Source organism: Sus scrofa, chromosome 7, assembly GCF_000003025.6.
Source record: "Sus scrofa isolate TJ Tabasco breed Duroc chromosome 7, Sscrofa11.1, whole genome shotgun sequence".
Lineage (NCBI taxonomy): Eukaryota > Metazoa > Chordata > Mammalia > Artiodactyla > Suidae > Sus > Sus scrofa.
This window is the reverse complement of record NC_010449.5, coordinates 102,557,441-102,578,431: the sequence shown is the minus strand read 5'-3', so window position 1 is coordinate 102,578,431 and position 20,991 is coordinate 102,557,441. Positions and strand designations below refer to the sequence as shown.

The window sequence follows — 20,991 nt, the reverse complement described above, 5'->3', positions numbered from 1 at the left end:
GTGAAGATGGGGGATTAGCAACATCTTTTTTATATAAAAGGCAACATCAGTTAATACAAAAGATTTTTGAAGTGTTTCTGCTATTTGAAAATGCCATACAAAATTTTTTTTCTGGCTCATTATCCATTTCCATCATTTGTTTTTCTATAGTCTTTAGCTTTGGGTTTGAACTGTCATTTTCTAATTCTGCATCTGGTCCCTAACTGTTCTTAGACAGCACTGTACACCCATCATTGGCATTTGGTGTATCCCTCCATCCTGGCCAACACAAAATCAGGGACTTCCTGTAAGGCTATAGAAGTACCAGGTGAGAAAGCAATGCATCTTATGGAGCAAACTGTTACTATCCCTGGGAATCTCACCCAACGTAACGCTATTTCTGTGAACTGAAGATTAAAAGTGCCCCTTTGTCCTTGACTCATCCATCTGTCCTTCTTCCTCTGACCCTTCTTTCCCCTTTTTTCCCGCCTTTCAGCCTGCTGGGGTATTGACAGGGATTTTAGAGGAGTGGAAGGTCTTTATCTCTTTGAGATGAGCCGCAATATGATTACGATCGATTGAGTGATTTACAGTTTAGAGAGCCTTTCATTACCCTCTGTGCTTTATAGAATTATAAACGACATACCGTATGTGGATATATATTATTATTATTGGATAGTTATGTACCATCTTCCTCTATGAAGTGAAATATTCTTTTTAGGCTGTAAATAACTACAGGGACCCTGCAAACTTGTGCAAAGCTGAAATTGAGGGGACTGACAATTGGAATGTTTTCCTATAAATAAAGTTGTACTCTTGGGGCGGCGTTAGGATATTTGATGCACACATGACTCTAGGGCAGAGAGAAAACAGTACAGGGTAATTGTATTTTAGGTTAGGATAATAATTCTAGATTTTTATAATTAAAGACAAATTCTGCAGGCCATAATTTCATTTACTCTAAAAATAAAGCTTCTCTGTGACAAAAAGACAAACAAAACTTGTAATTCACTTAGCTCAGCTTTGAAATTATGCAATATTTGATGATTATCTTAATTCTGAAGAATTCGTGTTTGTTACATGCATAGAGTGAGATGTTGTTAGTATTTTTATGTCACACTATCTCAAAGGCGTATAAACTGCAAATCATATAAAATTATAATCATATTGTATTTCTAATCTTGAAGGTATCTTTCCATAGATTTGGTTTAACATAAACAAAGGCATTATTTACAGAAATTAAGATATCCTTGAGTTTCTGTCATGGCTCAGCAGAAATGAATCTGACTAGCATCCGTGAGGACACAGGTTCGATCCCTGGACTAACAAAGTGTGTTAAGGATCCGGTGTTGCCATGAGCTGTGGTGTGGGTCTCAGACGTGGCTTGGATCTCGTGTGGCTGTGGCTGTGGCATAGGCCAGTGCCTAGAGCTCTGATTTGACCCCAGCTTTGGAAACTCCATATGCCACGGGTACGACCCTAAAAAGACCAAAAAAAAAAAAAAAAAAAAAAGAAATCCTTTTTCTTATATCCTTAAATAGGGCCTAGAATTGATCCTCAAATTTCTCATTACTTATTTCACCAAATCCCTAGACTATAATATATATAATATTTAACTTATGGTTAAATAAAAAATTATCATGCATCTTTTAATTAGTAAAAAATCCATCTTCTTTAAACCCCAAGATAGTCTACTAAAGATGAGAACATAAACCAGGATTGATAACTAAGGTGGGGCACCTTATAAAGTCCTATAGAATTTTTCAGGAAAATTATTGTTTTGCTCTACAACCCTCTAAACCAAAAGCACTGTCCTATTCACAAATGAGTTCTGGATAAATGTCCTTACTTACTATAATTACTATCATATTTTCATCATTATAACGAGCTCCTTTGTGTGCTGTTTAATTATTATCATTATTATTATTATTTTTGCTTTTTAGGGTCATACCCATAGCATATGGAGGTTCCCAGGCTAGGGGTCCAATAGGAGCTACAGCTGCCAGCTTATACCACAGCCACAGTAATGCCAGATCTGAGCAGCATCTGTGACCTACTCCTCAGCTCACAGCAAGGCCAGATCCCTAGCCCACCGAGCGAGGCCGGGGATCAAACCCACAACCTCATGGTTCCTGGTCAGATTCGTTACCACTGCACCATGATGGGAACTCCCTGCTATTTAATTATTTTTTAAGTAACCTTGAGTTATGTGTTAGCTTAATGTCACAGAAGTATATGTCACATGTCCACGTCCATGTGTCCATGCACTATGTGTCCACAGGTCCCTTGTCTCTATCAGAAATATTCTTCTCTTTTATAGGATGATTACATATATAGGTATATGTAAATATATGTAAGTGTATGATTTGCATACATATATGTACACGTCCTTGTCTTTTTGTCTTCTGGGTGGTTATGTTTAATTTCAGCCTTAGTCAGAAGCCCACCGTTTGCCTTGAAACTCTTATCAGCTTCTAAGAGATGTATACAGGGAGAAAATGGCTCTTGGTTTGACAGCAGTAATTGTATTTAACTTGTAAGATACAAGGCTATTTATCTGGTGGCTGGGAATTCACAGAAGAAAAAGGTTTTACTGATAAAACAAAAATTAAAGAAAAAAATACTAAGCACCCTCATGCCACTCTCCTGTTCTTCAAGCAAGACCATGAAACAGTAAAATGGACTTTCGTCTAATAAAGCTCTTCCTGCCTGGGCTTAGATATGGTGCTAGAAGGTAAAATGGGATCATGAAAGGAAAGAGGCTCCAAGTTCCCAAAGGCCTAAGCGGTGATGGTGAGGAAGGCACGTTTCATAAATGCCCAGGGAGGTGCTGACTTTTAACTTGGCAGAAATGGAAGACTTGATAGAAAAACTGTGAATTGTCAAGACTTGGGGATAATACTAGAATTCCTGGGGCTTGCAAGAATTCTAGGGTAGTAAAGAGAATCCATGGAAGAAGCAGAGTGTGATTAAAAAAAAAAAAAAATGAAGCCCTCCACTCAGGTGGTCTTGGGCTGGAATACTAGAATTTCTACTTATCCTATGAGCCAAGCAAGGAACAGAGCTCTTGGAACTGTTCTTAATCTGTAAACTGGGGACAGAGCTAACACTGACCTCAAGGGGTGTATTCAGGATAAATAAGATACTGGAACATGAAGTAGGGAGTATGTAGTAAGTGCTCAGTTAAGAGCAGCCATCACCATCTGGATGAATTTGGTTGGAAGACGGTGGCATCCTCCATATTCCATGTCTCTGGGACAACAACCCCATGAACTGAGTGGAGTTATTATCCCAGTGACTGTGTGATGTCAAAATGTATTAGATGAGTTCAGAAGATATGTGAAGATAAAGACATTATTTTATTAATGGTATAAATCAAGATTTACATTATATAAAACAGAAGAAAATGAGACAGTATATTCCAGTTCTACACTATCCAGTACTAGCTACCAGCCTCATGGCATTCACCTGAGGATTAAATGAAAAAAAGTATTTAAATCCCTCAGTGCTTGGAACATAATAATTGCACAATAAAAGTATAATCTTCAGGGCTTCAGTCACATCAGTCACTCTGCAAGTGTGACTACACATGGTTAGTGGCTACCATACTGAGAAGCACCAGCACATAGTCTGAATGAAGGAAAAAAGAGGCATTTTTAGCTTTCTAAATATCAGTGATTCTGAAACCTAGCTGCAGAGAGAATCACCTTGGAAGCTTCCTAAAAATACTGATGCCTGGAACAGGGCTTCTCAAATTTGACTGTGCACACAATCACCTGGGGACCTTGTTAAAATGCAGATTCTGATTCAGTAGGTTTGGGTGGAGCCCAAGAGTCTGCCTTTTTTAAAGTTTTAATTTTTTTAATTTTAGGGCTACACATGTAGCATATGGAAGTTCCCAAGCCAGGGGTCAAATCAGAGCTACAGCTGTGGGCCACAGCCACAGCCACAGCCACAGCCGAGCCAGATCTGGGCCGTGTCTGCAACCTACATTGCAACTCATGGCAACGCCAGATCCTTAACCCACTGAGCAAGGCCAGGGATCCAACCCCTATCCTCATGGTTACTAGTCAGCTTCGTTACCACTGAGCCACAATGGGAACTCCAGATTCTGCATTTTTTTTTTTTTAGGGTCACACCTGTGGCATATGGAGGTTCCCAGGCAATGGGTCTAATCGAAGCTACAGCTGCCAGCCTACTCCAGAGCCACAGCAACACCAGATTGGAGCCAAAGCTCATGGCAACACTGGATCCTTTAACCCACTGAGCAAGGCCAGGGATCAAACTCGCAACCTCATGGTTCCTAGTCAGATTCATTTCCACTGCACCATGACAGGAACTCCCAGATTCTGCATTTTTAACAAGCGCTCAGATAGTACTTAAGTCACACCCCAGACCAATTAAATTAGATTACCTGGGACTGCGGCCTGAGCACTCACAGATTTTTAGAAGTTCTAAGAGAATTTCATTATCAGGTTAAAGAATACTGCTCCATGAAAAACAAACAAACAAACAAACAAACAAAAAACTACTGAAAAGATTTTTTTCAAGTTTTTTTTTTTTTTTCCCCACCAAAGACCAACCCTAGCAAGTTGAAAGTCCCTTGGAAATAGAAACTCACTTACCTGTGAATCCTAATTCAGTCCCTGACAAACTGGGGAAAGTGACTATTTAGCAATGCAAATATTCAGCATGGTCTGGTTTAATTGATTGATATACATTACTAAACATCTGAAGGACTTATTTACAAGGGGGTTTTAAAATGTACTTCGCAATGTTGAAACACATTTATTAAGTGAGCCTCTCTCTAGTTGCTTCTGTATCCTTACAGTCTTGAAACCACACTCAAACATGGCTTTCCCCTTTGGTTCTATTTATACTTCTTGTTTCCTTTGCAGGACTTCACTATCTATTTTTTTTTTTTCCTCCAGTTGAACTGAAAGTAACACTAGTCCTGAACGGATGAATGAGCAGGTAGATGGTGCTTGTTTTAATGTGTGCTTCAAATCTGGCAAGGCCTCAAATGTGCGCAGGCAAAGACGAAAGAAAAGGAAAGAAAACCTCCTGGCTAGGAATTAATGAAAACCCAAGGCCTGAGAAATTTCAGTACTGTGTCAAGTACACAGATTTGTTTTTAACCCTTCAAAGTCTCAATAATCTAGGATGAATCATGAACAACAACAACAAAAAAACCTCTCTTATCCCCATGTATACTGTTAAACAACAAAAAGAGAGCACACATTCAAAATAAAATATGTTGGAGACTTTCTGTAACTTGGTAATCCCCCAATGGGGGCGGTTTTGTCCCCAGCAGACATTTAGCATCTGTGGAGGCATGCTACTGGCATCAAATGGAAATCAAGGATCCTGCTAGACATCCTACAATGCACGGGGAAGCCCTCACAGCAAAGAATTATCTAGCCCCTGATTTCAATTGTGCCAAGGCTGAGAAACCCTTCTAACTAAACTAGTCCAGGCAAGGACCTCTATTTGAGAAAACTTTACTGGCAAAAAAAAAAAATAAATAAAAACCTAATAACCTAGTGTCAGTATCAATAAAATTATGACTGAGAAATAGGAAAATGAGAAAAATGTGAGGTAGTACAATCTGAGGATGAGGATAGGCATCTCTGGTCTGCTCCTCAAGCTGTGTGACACTGTGTAAGTGATTTCGGCTCTCAGAGCCTCGACCAGGTCACCTCAATATGAGCACGGCGGTACTAATACCTACCTCACAGGAGGAAGGGAGGCTCAAATGTAGTGGTGCACATTGAAGGCACCCTGAGCATCAGGAAGCACTATAGCGATGGTTTTACTTTCAATCCTTAAGAGAAAAAGCTTTGTGGAGTTTGACGCACTCAACTGTAAAGAAAGAGTTTTCTAATCTAGCATCCTGGAAAGGGAGCTCATTGACATCCTTTTCATGTTCTGAGTTGGGTGGCCAAGCAGGACTGAAACACAGGTCATCAGTGGGCATTTTACTAATGGAGGAAAGGGAATCCAATCAAAAGCACTTCAACGAGCTCAGTCTGCGATGCCAAGAACAAAAGGAAAACAACTAAGACCCTGCTTTCCTCAGTACCACCTGCTATGGGAAGATGGAAAGTTTTAATTCCCAGGAAGCCTGGCTCTGATCTAAAAAGCCCCTTCCTGTACCATGTTCAGGGCTCTGCAAGCTTTGATGACATAACCAGCCACCTATTCACATCGGAGAGAGGATCTTTAACAATCCCAGTCAGCTCAGCCTCCCAGGGGATCTAGAGCTGAGGCTAAAATTATTTCCTCATGCTCAACTCACCTTTCACCTCCCCTCACTTGTCCTCACCACTGCATTGTGTCAAGACACCAATTAGAGGCTTTATAAGGAACATTTGTCAGTGCCTGGATGATAACTCCAGGCTGATTCTTCTTTTATTTCCCTCTCCTGTTCCTTAGCCTTTCTATTTTCAGGTTCAAAGAAAGAAGTTGCTTTTGAGTTCTATCTCCTAGAATTAAGTGATATAAGATTCTGATGGCTACAGAACTATTTTCATTTCGGATCCTTCCTGATTCACAAAAAGCCAGTGCTACCTGCCCTGGGCCCAGCTGGCTTCTAAGTATTTTCACAGTAGGATGTTTCAGTAGCGCCACATAAAATTCTATAAATGTCCATAAGAAGATTCTGGATTTGACCCATTCATCCCAGTGCACAGGGACCCGGTGAGCAGGAACAGTTTCCTGAGAGCATGCCCTCAGAATGAGATGATGTAAGTGAATATTCTATGGAAGCAATTCTGTATTTCCTTAACTGTTTCAACATTAGCTGTAGACAAGTAGCACACTGACCTCCTCTTGGTGGTTTCCAGACTCATCACTATCAGTATAACAGAAGGGCTTGGAAAAATGATACATTACTTTTGCAGAAACTGGGTCAAGATTGCCTGGCCAGGTGGCTTTGTTCTTTGATGCCTAGTAAGGGAGTATTTTGATCTTATGGTTTAAAAGAAATTAAACATTGCCAGGTTGCTCTAATGATGCTTTAAATTTAGTTAAATGGATCCTTTCTGTAGCACAGGGAAGCAGGTAGGCAAGAAAATAAAGTAACCAAAGCTGAAAAAGCAAGACAGCCTTAGGAAGTCTTAGTCTCACTAGAACATTGGACTTCCCATTGATGTTTTTTAATTTAGGCAATGATGTAAGGCAATAGCTCCTTTAAATACTCAATATTCTTTTCATTGCTTCATGGAAGCACATGGCCGTTGTTTTCAGGAGGGCAGCTTGGACTCATTAGAAACTAGTCTCTTAGCATATTCAAAAGAACTTTTGTTTTAAAAGAGGCTTTTCGACTCCACATCTCACAATAACCACCTTTGTATGGTTATTGGTATTGACCTTTGTAATATGACACTTTAAGAAAAGGAATAACTCTAGGATGACACAAGTAAGATACTCTTTTTTATCTATGCATTTTTCAAAATATCTTTCAATTTGCTCTGGGAGCAATATTGAAGATTGTGCTCAGCTGAGAAGAGGAGAAGCTGGTCCTAGTTCTGTCTCTCATTTACTATTCTCTCATGACCTTAGCAAAGACACAATATCTCCCTGAGTCTCACTTTAAATCTGGAATGGAGAATAAAAATACCTACCCTACCTAATTTACAGCTGTTTAATAGTCAAGATGAAGCAGTCTGTATGAGTATAATCCTCATAGCTAACATTCACTGAATATTGACTTAATTGACCCAGCATCACATTCAGTATTTTGCAAGCATTCCACTCAATATTCACTTCAATCCTGGAAAGTATTATCATCATCCCATTTTACAGACTAGGAAACAGAGATCCTGGAGCTTCAATATCTTGCCTAAGGTTTCAAACTGGGTCACCAAATAGGAAGAATAAGCACTTGGAGAATCAAGAAAGCAATGAGAATAAAAAATGAGAATGTGGGGAGAAAAAAAATCTGATACATTTTGAAAGCAGTACAGTGATCATCAGCAAAGAAAAGTCAGAACTGTTGGAAATTCTTACACTTATTTTATAGCTGTTGTATTCTGAATTATATGTAGGGACATGCACCAAATATTTTAGTACTTAAGGCATTTCAAGGTCTTAATCTAACATGCCTTGGAATTACAGCTAATGGCACCAAGATCCCAACACTAGCCAGTTGACTCCAAAGCCCATACTTATAACTGCTATACTGTATCATGTCCTATAATAATAATAATATATAGTATTGCTAAATAACAGTTACTAACAGTTACTAGTAATAATAGTTTTCAGTGGGAAGCAATGCCATTAAAGGAAAGTTTATTCTGTTTTGAAAACACGGGAAGAGACACATAATTTGAAACTAAAGTAAGAGATAGGCACACAGCAAGGGTCACTAGTTTTCTTACATATATGTGACTTTAAAATGACCATTAAAGAGCCTTCTCATTGCTGGTAGAAAACTCGTAGATTCTATATTGACTCAGGGCAGGTGGTTAATATCAATTTAGAATCTTTGAAATTTCTAATAGAAACACAGAAAACCCTATAGCAGCAGTAGCAGGGCCAGTGATAATATGCACTGAGAGGGACTGATTTTTCCTATGAACAAGTGAACAGCTTTTAAGATCTCAGATTATTTTGATTCCTCCCCCTCCCCATCTGCTAGAGTTTAAGCAAGAAGAATTAAAAAAAAAAAAAGTCTATTAGTATCTAGTGAATTTGGAGAATGATGAACATTCACAGTAGCTGCTAACACCTCTGGCTCTCTTCAAAGGCTCAAAGATAAATGCATAAGGTCATTTTTGTGCCTTAATCTAAGAATTGCTAAGAGTCTGACAGGAGACTCCCAGTGAAGACTGAGCTGGGTATTTATGGAGACTGATGGTAGATAAATGAGTCGGGGGATGCTTCTTGCTTTAGTACTTGGGAGGTCTTGTCTACTTTTTGTGAATGCTCCCTTAATCTTTAAACAAGATACAGGAACATTCCGGCAAGTAGAGGAAACACTCAGTAGCACAATCACTTCTATTGGGCTTTTTGAGAAGAGTAATGCTGACTTAGGCAGGAAAAAATAATCACAGCCTTCAAATCATTCAACAACTTATCTGTTTCTCTAACATGTGATGACTATTAGCCAAACAACTCAAACTTCTGGGAATGTGCTTCCAGCTTCCTCACCTCTGTGCCCATCTCACTAGAAAGGACTTGAGAAGATAACAGTGAGAAAATGATGGACAGTTTGGAGTGTTGGGGATGGTTAAGACATGTAGCATCATGCCCACCTTAGTGAAAAGTTCAGTATTCTGAGCTATTTTACATCTTACAGGGAGCAAAGGCCTTTAACCAAAGTATTTTCCCTTCCATTCCTGGCACTTTTATGATCTGGGTTCAGGGCTCTTTCCCGGGAGAAGTGGGAGATGAGAGGGAAAGCTAAGGGATTATTTGAATGATCTTTTTGAAAGAAGGCAACCTTTCCTCCTGTTGCCCTTGATTTGGCCATCTGGCTCTGGGAGTTTCTTGGCGAATACTCCTTGACTATAAAATTTAAACAGATGATTAACCCCTCTTCCTCCCACACAAGCACACCTGCTATTAAAATGCCAACCAGGACCCATCGCTGAAAACCAAGGCAGACTAGTGTCAGAGAGAGGGGAGAAACTGACAAAGTCAGCAAACCGAATGAAATTCCACCCTTAGTTTTTCCCTCAGAGTTACTCTGACTTGATGTTCATCATCTCAACGTCCTTTCCCAGTCTTTTTGCCATCGCTGGCCATTTGCATGTTCAGCCACACCTGACTAAATGGCACCACAAAGTTTAGATCTGAAATGGACTATTCTGTGATGATGGGCATGGCTTATTTTAGAGATGGTGCCCCTTCCCTTTGCTGCTCTTCATTTGCAGTGCCCTGGAAAATCGAGAATCACTGTATTTGGTATGAGCCAGTCAGGTGTTATAAGTCAGATTGACAGAAAAGTGTTCAGTGCAATTAGTAAGTCTCCAGAAACTCCCTAAAGTCCTAAAGAAATATCCTCCAAACATGAAAGTGTGCTTAATATTCAGTGTTTTAGTGACTTGGTGACAGTCATGAGGAAATCATGAGTTAGATGTCAGAAGGGGAGAACAAAGTGAACATGGTCATTGAGAGTAAAACATGTACCTGTGGGATAATGCTCATTCACTGGCCAGTTGTCCACCTGAAGTGTGGCATTGCCGCCATTCCTGGTGAAACGCACCACGTGGTATTTGCCATCATTTACAGGGGTTCTCTCCTCTTTGATGGAGATGTCAACGGTGCCAATGTTGAAGACAACTCCAATCTTGCCCTGTTCCTATAATAAAGAAACACAAAGGGTAGAGTTATCACCAAATACAAGGTTTTCTCCCTTTCGAGTTGATCCTCCAACTGACAATGAATCAGTAGGTACCCAGAGAGAGCTGTGAGCTTGAAGTTCATAACAAGATCCTATATTTCTCCACAGGCTTTCATCCTGAACATAAAAACCACCCAAATTGCTCTCAGAGGCTACATGGCACAGGTTACATCATTTGATTGCCCTCAACAGATATCAAAAGGTGGAACCACAGAACTACCTAACAAGTGAGTGGTGACATAGCAAGGTTCACTTCTGAATTAGGCCTGTTTTCTAGAAGAGGCTAATAAGACACTGAACTGTAAGTTATTTTGCAATTCAGATTTAGGATTAAAGAGGAAACAGGAGGATATCTGCACATTTGAGGGCAATCAAGGCCCAGGGGAGATGTACAGAATGGTTAGGGGCTAATATCACCGATGCCAGCACTGGGATTTACTCTAGGTGATACTTTCTGTAGGTGTAAAGCACGTAGGAAATGTACCTTCAGTGGACACGAGTGAAACTGAGCTGTGGTTTTCTGAGTCAGACGCTGCCACCCTTCCCCCTCTTGTAGCCCTATTCATAAGGTGAATCCAAAGGGGAGGTAATACTCAGTGCTATAGCTTTATGTTGTTACACAGCATAAAGAACCTCTGTGGCTCCAAATGGACTTCTAGGGGGGAGAACACAATGAATTCCAGAAGAGTAACACTGTGGCCATGAAGGTGATATTATGGTGATGGTGGTGGTGGTGACATCATTCACTTCCTGGGAAGCGCATAGAAACACTGAAATCTAAATAACAGTGCTATTGAAACTCTTCTCCTCCAATAACTGGTTATGACTAAGCATTGGAATTAGTATTCAGAATGAGAATAAAATGAAAGTAACCTCATTGATCAGATAGAATTAATCTCTTGCAACCTCTCTGACAGGTATCAGCATGCATGTGTCAGGGGGAATGGGCAAGGTGAGAAGAGAGACATCTTTCTCCATTTCTCTGTTGTCTGGCTTATTAGCTGAGCAGTCAGTTGGACTTTCAACACTAATAAAATGTAGTTGTGATTCTGATGTTCTACAAGACTGGGTCACATTTGTTCACATAGTCTCTGCTATCCTCTATTTCTTTATATTCAAGGAGAAGGAGAAAGAAGAGGATGAGGAAAGGAAGAAAGGATATGGGAAAAGAAGCCCAGTGTCTACATAAACCAAGATGTAGGAAAGATTTCACTGAATCTCAAATTAAGTAATTTGGTTCATTCCTTCCCTCCTTCATTCACTACATAAATACAGTATTTATTAAGTACTCACTCTGCTTGCAGTAAATAAATTAAGACTTCTGGTGAGGCTTTAGGCATTGGTTTCCATTTAGTTTGCTATACTTGACTTATTTTTCCAAAAGAGAGGCTTTCCTCATTTTGCCAATTTTCTTTTTAGCGTGTAAACATATCTTGTGCCCAATAAAAGAAAGAATACGTGCCCAGGCATCTTAATCTTTAAAAGGGGGAACTGAGGCCGCTCAACAGAGGCTGCTGTCAGCATTCAGGTATGCTGGTACAGGGTGGGTACCACTGCTTCCCTTGTGCCCTGAGAGCACAGCACACAGTATAAAATGATGTCTGTGATTCCCACAGTCTCTTCTCTAGCAAAAGTAATTCACATCTTCCCCAAATGGTGACTAAACACACCCATTTTCTTAAGTTTCTTGGAAAAAGGCTTTCTTAAATCCCTGTTTATTGTGACACTGTGTTCTCAGCTTTGTTTTTTTTTTCCCCCTGTCTCTGCATCTCTAGCACTAAACAAAGCACTTACTATTAAAACACAAGGCATGGAAAAGTGAAACTGATGATGGGTTCTTTTGTATCTTTCATGCCCATAATTCATAATATGATATCCACTTTATTCTTTTTCTTTAGTGCTCTGGGATTTCAGAAATAACAATATGGCTTTTCTGCTTTCTCTTAAAGAGTTGCCATTCACCTGTTCACTCGTAAAGGGATGTGTGCATGCGTGTGTGTGTGTGTGTTGGTACCTAGTCACCTTCATGCCTATATAAGCAAGGCTCTGATAACCTGATTATAACCATTTCAGCAGAATGGAAGGACCAGAGGAGTTAAGAAACCATGACTGCGGACACCGTTACTCCTCTGCCTACCCCACAAACTCAGGCTATTTATTGCACTGCTGTTCTTCAGTGAGAAACCACTGTATAAATCTTGAATGCATGGAAAGGGCTGCTGGTGATTCAATTCACCTGAGTCACTAATTAATCATGGCTGAGAAGAGTGTTGAGGGGAGAGAGGAGACCTTTACACCATCTTCTGCCACTTTTCAGCAGAAGTGGCAAAGTACAGTCCTAGCTCACTGAGTAGGCTGATCAGCGAGATATATTCTTGGGAAGCTTTTCTGTAAGATCCATAATAGATTCAGGAAAAGAAAAGATTTAATCTCTTCCAGAATAAATATTCGGTCCTTATCTTAGGCGCCACACATTTACCATTGCAATCACATTTCGGAGAGATCATCTTAATCCTGCTAGCACGTTGCCAGTGTCAGTGGAGACCCTTGCCCAGATGTTTCATTGTACTTCCCACAGTGGTAAATGTGGCTGTGCTAGACCTCAGATGTGGTCTCTTCACTTGCAGTAATAAGATTTCATTACTGCAACCTACTTGCCATTTGTCATGGGACCACAGTGGCATTATAATCTGTGGCTAACTGCTTTGTTTCAGTTCATTTATGAGCCTTGTGGCCAATACCCATACAGTTGCCCAGGCTTGAATTCATCACGCTCAGCTGCCATGAAAATAAACTCTGCTGGCTCAGGTGTCCGAGAAGATGTGAGGGATTAAAAAGTATTGGTTTTGGAGTCAGCTGTGACTAACCTTGAGCAAGTTACTTAACTTTTCTGAACATACTCCTTCATAATATATGATGGGGCCAGGATACCAGCTCTCCATACTTTGGAGGGCTGTTAGAAGGCTGAAATGATATGATTAATATGACAGGACTTTATAAATAATAAACTATCCCAAACATATAAGGGATGCGAGATCAGAGGGAACTATTCAATCACTTGGTCATTTAAAACACTGGAAAAGTTAAATGACTTGACATAAATATGGGTTTTAGCAAATCCTGGTTCAAACAATGCCTCTGACTCTCAAAGCTGTATGACCTTGGGCAGGTTTCTTCAGTAAAGGGATGCATGGAGGAAAGAAGGCAAATTGTGGTGAAGATCTTAGGAGGACACAGAAGTGTGAAGCACCTGGCACACAGCTCTGCAACCTTCAGGCCCTCAATCAATGTCAGTCCCCTTTTCACGTTCTACCCCTCCCCCCCTCATTAGTGTGGTTGAAAGGAATGGCACAACCCAAGGACTGGTTTGCTTGGCAACACTGTCATTGAGAAATATTGTAAAAAAATACATGTAAATTTGAGTACATAGAACACTAAAAAACAACATTTACATGGTTGATTTCCTGCCACAATTTGGTCGTTGTTCTCTCCACATTCCTTGGTGCCTTTTTATAAGCCTCTCCAAAGTGTAGCTGTAAAAACAGCATGACTATAAATTTTAATAACTCCACACCCTTCACCACTAAAGTTGCTACCAAGGCAATCACTTCAATCTATGTTCTTCCTTGATATTAAAAACAAAGACAAGTGGTAAATCAGAAGACATTATGAAAGAATCCTCAAGCACATTCAGGAAAAAAAAAAAAAAAAGGTACAGAAAACATCTGTCTTTAAATAGCCAGTAAGTCATTCTTCATCAATAATGACTGTTTATGAGCCCACCTGGTTCTTCAAATTGGTTGGGCTCCAGCTTTCTGATCCTCCATCAGCCAAATTACAGTTACTGCTCTGTATGGGACCTAAGAGATGCTACCAACACCAGGGTCATCAGGAGCAGAAATGCACAGGGGCAAGCACAAAACTCAGGGATAAAGATCTCCCTGAAGGCGATCTCTTCATTAGCTCCAGAGGGCCCCAGGGAAAAGCAGGATACACCATCTACGATTTTAGAAAAATGCAGCTGATAGAAGCAGAGCTGAAGCTCTCAAAAGTAGGCCAGGGCAATATGCAAAGAAAGCTGTTCTCAGTATCAACTTCTGGCTTCCCACAGAACTTGAGAATTCAGTGCTAGGCCATCAGATGAGAACAACATGTACACGATCCTTCTTGGTGCCAAACACTCTCAGGTCTGCTACACCCATTTCAAAGTCTGGGTTATAGGAAATACAGCGATCAGGGGCACAGTTTATCTTATGTTTATAGTTCTCTTCCATTACAGGATCACAGTAAAAGAGAACTTCTGCTTTGGGGACAACCAGTGATATATAGGGCCAATGGACTAGCATGATCAATGACTTGGGCGTTGCTCCTGAGCCCCCTCCTTTCTTTTCTTTTTTTTCCTTTTTAGGGCCACACCCATGGCATATGGAAGCTTCCAGGCTAGAGGTCAAATCAGAGCTACAGTTGCTGGCCTACACCACAGCCACAATAACACCCAAGCCATGTCTGCAACATACACCACAGCTCACAGCAACACCAGATCCTCAACCCACTGAGCAAGGTCAGGAGTCGAACCTGCATCCTCATGGATCATAGTCAAGCTCATTAACCACTGAACCACGAGATGAACTCTTCGAGGCTTTCATTTAATTGATGGCATGAGACCTGCCGGAGTTCTCCCATTTGCTCTGAACCACTGTACCCAGCAAATTCCTGGTGGTGGCCTCTTTGGCAGTCTGGGTCATTGAGTGAAGATGCCAACAAGCCAAATTGCAACAGGCATGGAACATGTGAGAAACAGAACCTGGCTGCTTTATACCACCAAGTATTGGAAGCTGTTTGTTACTGCATCATAAACCAGATCTATCTAGATGACAGAGTGAATGCTTGGCACACATTTTTAATAGAATTACTTTCCAATTTCCACAATTACCCTCCAAATTTTATAGGTTAAAAACATGAAGATTCAGAGAACTAGGAATTCACACAAATCAAAAGAGGCATATTTAAGATTAGAAGACTAGTCTGTCTGACTAAAACCCATGGATTTCCCACCTTGTTATGTTTCCATCATATGCATTATACATTGCAACTGAGTTAGTTATACAAGATGGTATATACATTACATATTCTGTACTTCACATCTGTATAACCTGCCTAACTTACTCATGCTTATTTCTAATGTAGGGATCCTATCAGGTGCTTGTTAAATTAATGGGCAAGTGAATGAATGGTGAATTAGAATGTCTGGTTGTTATAGGAAAAAACTGTGCTAATACCTGAGAAGCCACCTAGGATTTGAACAGTATAGGATAAAGCAGAGAATTAATGGTCATCTATACTGAGAATACTTTTTGCAATAACACTTAGGCAAAACATAATCTCATTGTGTTTTATATGTGCAATCTGTAAAATCCAAAAAGATGAGATACAATTTACTTGATTCATCAGCTTATTTAGACTGAGGGGGATTTTTTAATTAAAGTTCACTAGGATAGGAGTTCCTGTCGTGGCTCAGTGGTTAACGAATCTGACTAAGAACCATGAGGTTGTGAGTTCGATCCCTGGCCTCACTCAGTGGGTTAAGGATCTGGCATTGCCGTGAGCTGTGGTGTAGGTCGCAGATGCGGCTTGGATCCCATGTTGCTGTGGCTTTGGTGTAGGCTGGTAGGTATAGGTCTGATTAGACCCCTGGCCTGGGAACCTCCATGTGTCGCTGGTGCGGCCCTAGAAAAGACAAAAAATAAAAATAAATAAAATAAAGGTCATTAGGATAAAATACCTTGCATTTAGCAGATCACATATAGGTTCTTCTTGTGTCTATTAAGCACCTTTCAGTGAAGATCATCAGTCCATTCTTTCAATGCTATTGTTCTAGAGCCAGGACAATTGTTAGATAACAGTGAGTGTGCACTTGTGGCGGGCAAAGCCATGTGCCACAAGGGCTTCGAGACAAGTTCTCTCCCTCAAGAAGCCTAAGATAGAGAATAAACCTATTGGGAATCACTGAAACTAACAAGGCTCTAGGCTGTGTGGCTGGGAGAGGGTTGGGACTTTCACTGTCATCCCATGACAGTGACCCAGCCTCCTTTCCTTGAGAAGTTTAAGTGTGGCTGTGTGGCAGGAAGGGGCAAAGAGAATGTCTACTGCTCTGGGTCCCAGAAGCCTTTACGATTTTGAAGCAGAAGACCTGAGCCCAGTCAAGGTTCTGTATCTTGTTGCCCAGGTGATCTGGAACAGGTCTCAACTATCTGTATGAGAAATGAGAATGGCAACACAAAGACAATGACAATAATAATGCCTGCGTTAAATTGTACTTGAGAAAAACGACTAAAATCTTGGCAAAGTCTGAAATGCGCCACAAAGGATAATAAAAACCTAATATTAATGGTGGGGATGAAGACGGTGATAATACTGAAGATGATAGCGAGGATGAATGAGTGAGAAACAGCATGACAGATGATGGGTGAGTCAGCCTTTTGCACACACTCAGCATGATACTCCTCTATGTATCTGAAAAGACTGTCTCCCATTCAAGATCACCAACTCCAGCATCAGTACAGATTGTCCCTAAAAAATTCATGTTCAATGGCTTGGAAATAAATTTTATTTTCCTAAATCTGTATGGGTCTCCATGACCTTTGCACCCACCCAGCAAAATCGCATCCACCTTTCCCTCCAGCTGTAGCTGTGCTTCTCCCGTTGTTTTGCTGATGTCTGGTTGCGTGAGGTCAATCAATTAAAGCGGATTAGATCCACAGGCTGAAATCCTAACAGAGGGCTGAGAGAGATAAGACTGATAAATAGCTCCAGACAGCTCCATCTCTAACTCCCAGCAAAGAAAAAAGAGAGAGTGAGCGAGTACGGATGACAGCTTAGGACAACAGGAACTCTGACCTGAAAGGGGTGGGGAACTCAAGGAAGGACAAGACAGCTGGTGCAAGTAAATAAGATGCAAGGACTCTAACAGTCATGTCAGGTCACACACGGGCATTCTGAGTCATCATGTGCTTCAAATCTACTCTGAACATTCGTTCCTTATCCACAGACCCCAATGTCACACTGCCTCGTTTGGTAGTGAAGTCTGACTACAAAGCAAAAAATTAAAGTTCATTACTGGAGGAGCTTCAGTGTTGTGCCAAGGCCTGGAGCCCATCTCCTGGCAGGATGCAGGTGACAGCTGGCAGGGCAGTGCCGCCTGAAACCCAGTGCAGACTGAACATCTCCCATAAATGCCTTGCTTGTCCCCCAAGTCTCTACCACAGCTGTGAGGATCCACCCAATGGCCTTAATAAAGAGACTTAAGCCCTGTGTTCACAGTGACATTATAACCCTCAAAATTAGGAAACACAATCCAAATCACTAAGAATTCTTCCAGAATATCTTACATCTAAACTATACACTTACAAAGTGTGGTTCTAGGACCAGAAGCATCAGCGTTTCTTGGGAATACCTTAGAAATACAAATTCTTGGATCTAAAACCAGACTCTGACCCAGAAACTCTGGAGCAGGGCCCAGCAATCTGTATTTTCACAAGCTCTCTAGGCAATTCAGATACTTTCTAAAGTCTGGGAACCACTTCCTTATACGAATGTCTTAGTTCCACCAGGGCAGTGGTTTCCACTGGGGCTGATTTTCTGCCCAGAGATGTTTGGCAATGTCTGCAGACATTTTTAGTTGTCACAACTGGGGGCGGGGTGCTAATGGTAAAGGGGGTACAGGTCAGAAATGTTGCCCAATATCCAACAGTACCCAATAAAGAAATACCTCGGCCTGCAGTATGAATAGAGTCTCTATTGGAAACTCTGCAGTAGGGAGTACAAAACTTCAATCACACAGCAAATATCCATGAAGCGTGTGTTGCATGACAGAAGGCACTCTACAAACATTTATACATATAGTCTAACTGATTTCTCACAATATTCCTTCCATGAGGTACATAGGCACACACATAACACAAACACATATCACCCACACAATACACACGTGCACAGGAGGGCCTGCCTGTGTGTACACACTTGTGACCTTTTACGTATTTGATCTAAAATTGTGGTCTGGCCCTCAGAGCACAGGGTGAGCAATGAGCATGTGCAGATAATCTGACTTGCTCCTACTTTATGTTCTATGCAAGCATCCTTTTTACAGATTAAACTTGGCAATGCAGGCTCACACAGCCAGACAATGGCAGGTCTAGAATACACATCCCATGTTATTTTCCCTGCCTGCTCTTGGTAACCCCTCTTATCACTCATTGCTCCTATCCCTAGGAAAGCTTGCCCGTGTGTCACTCCAATGACATGAGCTGATAATCCCAAATCCAATTTAGTCCCTTGACCTTTCACTACAGATGAGGTCATTCTAGTCAGTTTCCATTAAGAGGTGTAATCAGTTCTGAGTGGGCTTCAAAGGAGAAACTGCCTCCCCCAGAACTAGATATTCCAGCCCAAGGATGATCAGCAGCTCCCATATGGAAGAGAGACCAGTAAACACCCAGTAACCTCTCAAGACCTATTATTCTGTGGTGGTCAGGAAACGTTGAGCAATTCTCCAAAGGGCTTTACTATTTACCTATGTGAGTAAATAGTAACCAGACTGAGTTAACATCACGCTTCAAGGAGAATGGACCCATCTGAATAATAAACCTCAATCAAGAATTCTTGGTTTAATAAGTAAGGCACTCTCAGTCATTTCATAGATGAATTCCCAGGCTAAACTCTATACTCTTTCCAGCTGAAAAACAAAAACAAAAAACAATGGGAAAAAAAAAAAAACCTATTTAGAATACACATTTCAGAATTGAGAGATTTATTACTTTGGGATTATTAGAAAATGTGATGTACAGATCTGCATTTTTTTGATGCCTTTGGAGAATGGGTATGTGAAAGTTGTAGGACGTGGAAAGGCCTGAAGCAGAGATCAGCAAACTCTGGGCTAAATCTGGCTGTAGCCTGTTCATGTCACTAAAGTTTTATTGGGATACAGCTGTGCTCATTCCTTGATCTATTGTCTTTGGCTGCCTTTGTACTACAAGGGCAGAGTTGAGCAGTTGCAATAGAGATCATGTGGCCTCCAAGCCTAGAATATTGACTCTCTGGCCTTTTACAGGAAAAGTTTGTTGACCACTGGTATGGAATTGCACAATTTAAGGCTCGCCATGATTATTTTTTTCCTTTAGTTTTTGACCAATAGTTTATGTTCACATGGTCAAATATGAGTGGGAGGGTCAAATGGGGAGCTTGTACCAGCTCATTCAACTACTGCCTAACAAGATAAGACAAAATATTTAAAAATTCATCCAATTTAGGCATGAACTAATCTATCTCAGATCCATTAAGTGTAGTTTAGATATGAAAATCAATTCAGTATAACACTGTTTGAAGATGGGCAGCTGCAAATACAGAGAAATAAATTAGAGGCTTCTGGCAAAAGCTGATGGTAGCTAGGAATAGTCTGGTAATGGAGGAGATGGAGCGAAGTTGTGAAGTTATTAAAATTATAATGATATGACATTTTCTTTCTGAAAATTTATCTAGTTTTGTGGAGTGAATCATGTACATGTTAAAGGACTCGGGACTCTAAAAGCCAGCACACATCACGCTGATGCCAGAACTCGAGTTTATTACATTAGATGGAATGAGAGAAGAAAATAGCATTGCAACCCAATGAATATCTCAGTCTCAGTCTCCAGGGCTCCCATGCATCTGCAAGACACTTGAGTCCCTTGAGTGATAAATGGTGATTAACTGAGCACTCTTGGTTTACCTGCAAGGAGAATCTACTGTGTCATCATCTCGGGACGAATATACTGAAATAGGGGCTCATTTTTCCTTTCCTAGTTATTGTAAACAAAATGACCAGGAGACTCTAATATATCAGCAGTGCCTGTCTGCACACAGGGATGGTGGGGTGTGTGTGTCCTGGAGATAGTGTTGCGGCTAGGTATTTCATCCAGGTGATATTTCATGGTCCTCCTCTTTGTCAACTATCACCACTGTAACATTCTCTTTTGGATTTTATCAGAATTTCTAATTCTGAAGGTCGATTCTGACCTACCCCCCCCCTCCCACCATAATAAAAGAGGGACAGGGGGGAAAAAAAAAAAAGAAAAAAAGGAAAATTTAAATAGCTGCAGCACATAAGAAGGCAGGCCTTCTGGCCTCCATGCTGGTGTCAAAGCCCCTGTAGGGGAGGTTAATCTGGCCATCCCAGCAGAAGTATGAGAAGAAGAGCATGTTCCCTGGGCCCCAGGTGAGATTTAGTAAAAGTCACCCAAATGGGAGAGTTGAAAACATATCACAGGGAGCTGACTCCTGCTCTTGGAAAAGCATCCAATGTTACGGCATTGAGAATTATTTCAAAGCTACATGGTCTTTTGATAGAATAATTAGAGAACACATCTTCTTATTTTAATTTACTTGAATTTAACATTGCTACCAAATTGTAAGGCGAATTTTGGCCAAATGGGGGAAATACCCCTGAGAAACTAGGAAGTCCTTACTCCTCTATCATCTGGCATGCTCTGAGAGCCATTTGGGAGCTTGCCACAGCTTTACAGACACAAATCATCCACGGAGTTTATAATAAATCTATGCATGATATGAAGAAGTATTTATATTATGACATTTAAAGGGCACAAACATTCCTTATTCTCTCTCTCCTTTAT

The 20,991-nt window shown here is 40.8% G+C and overlaps 1 protein-coding gene across 35 annotated transcripts in view; it reads right to left on the bottom strand.

Moving 5' to 3' along the window:
- Nucleotides 1-20,991, bottom strand: part of NRXN3 (neurexin 3) — a 1,647,030-nt gene that overhangs the window by 201,378 nt on the left and 1,424,661 nt on the right. For all 35 annotated transcript variants that reach the window (XM_021099958.1, XM_021099974.1, XM_021099978.1 and 32 more), the window contains one exon: nt 10,114-10,285. In XM_021099958.1, the coding sequence (XP_020955617.1) occupies nt 10,114-10,285 (172 nt within the window). The remainder of the gene's footprint in view (nt 1-10,113; nt 10,286-20,991) is intronic.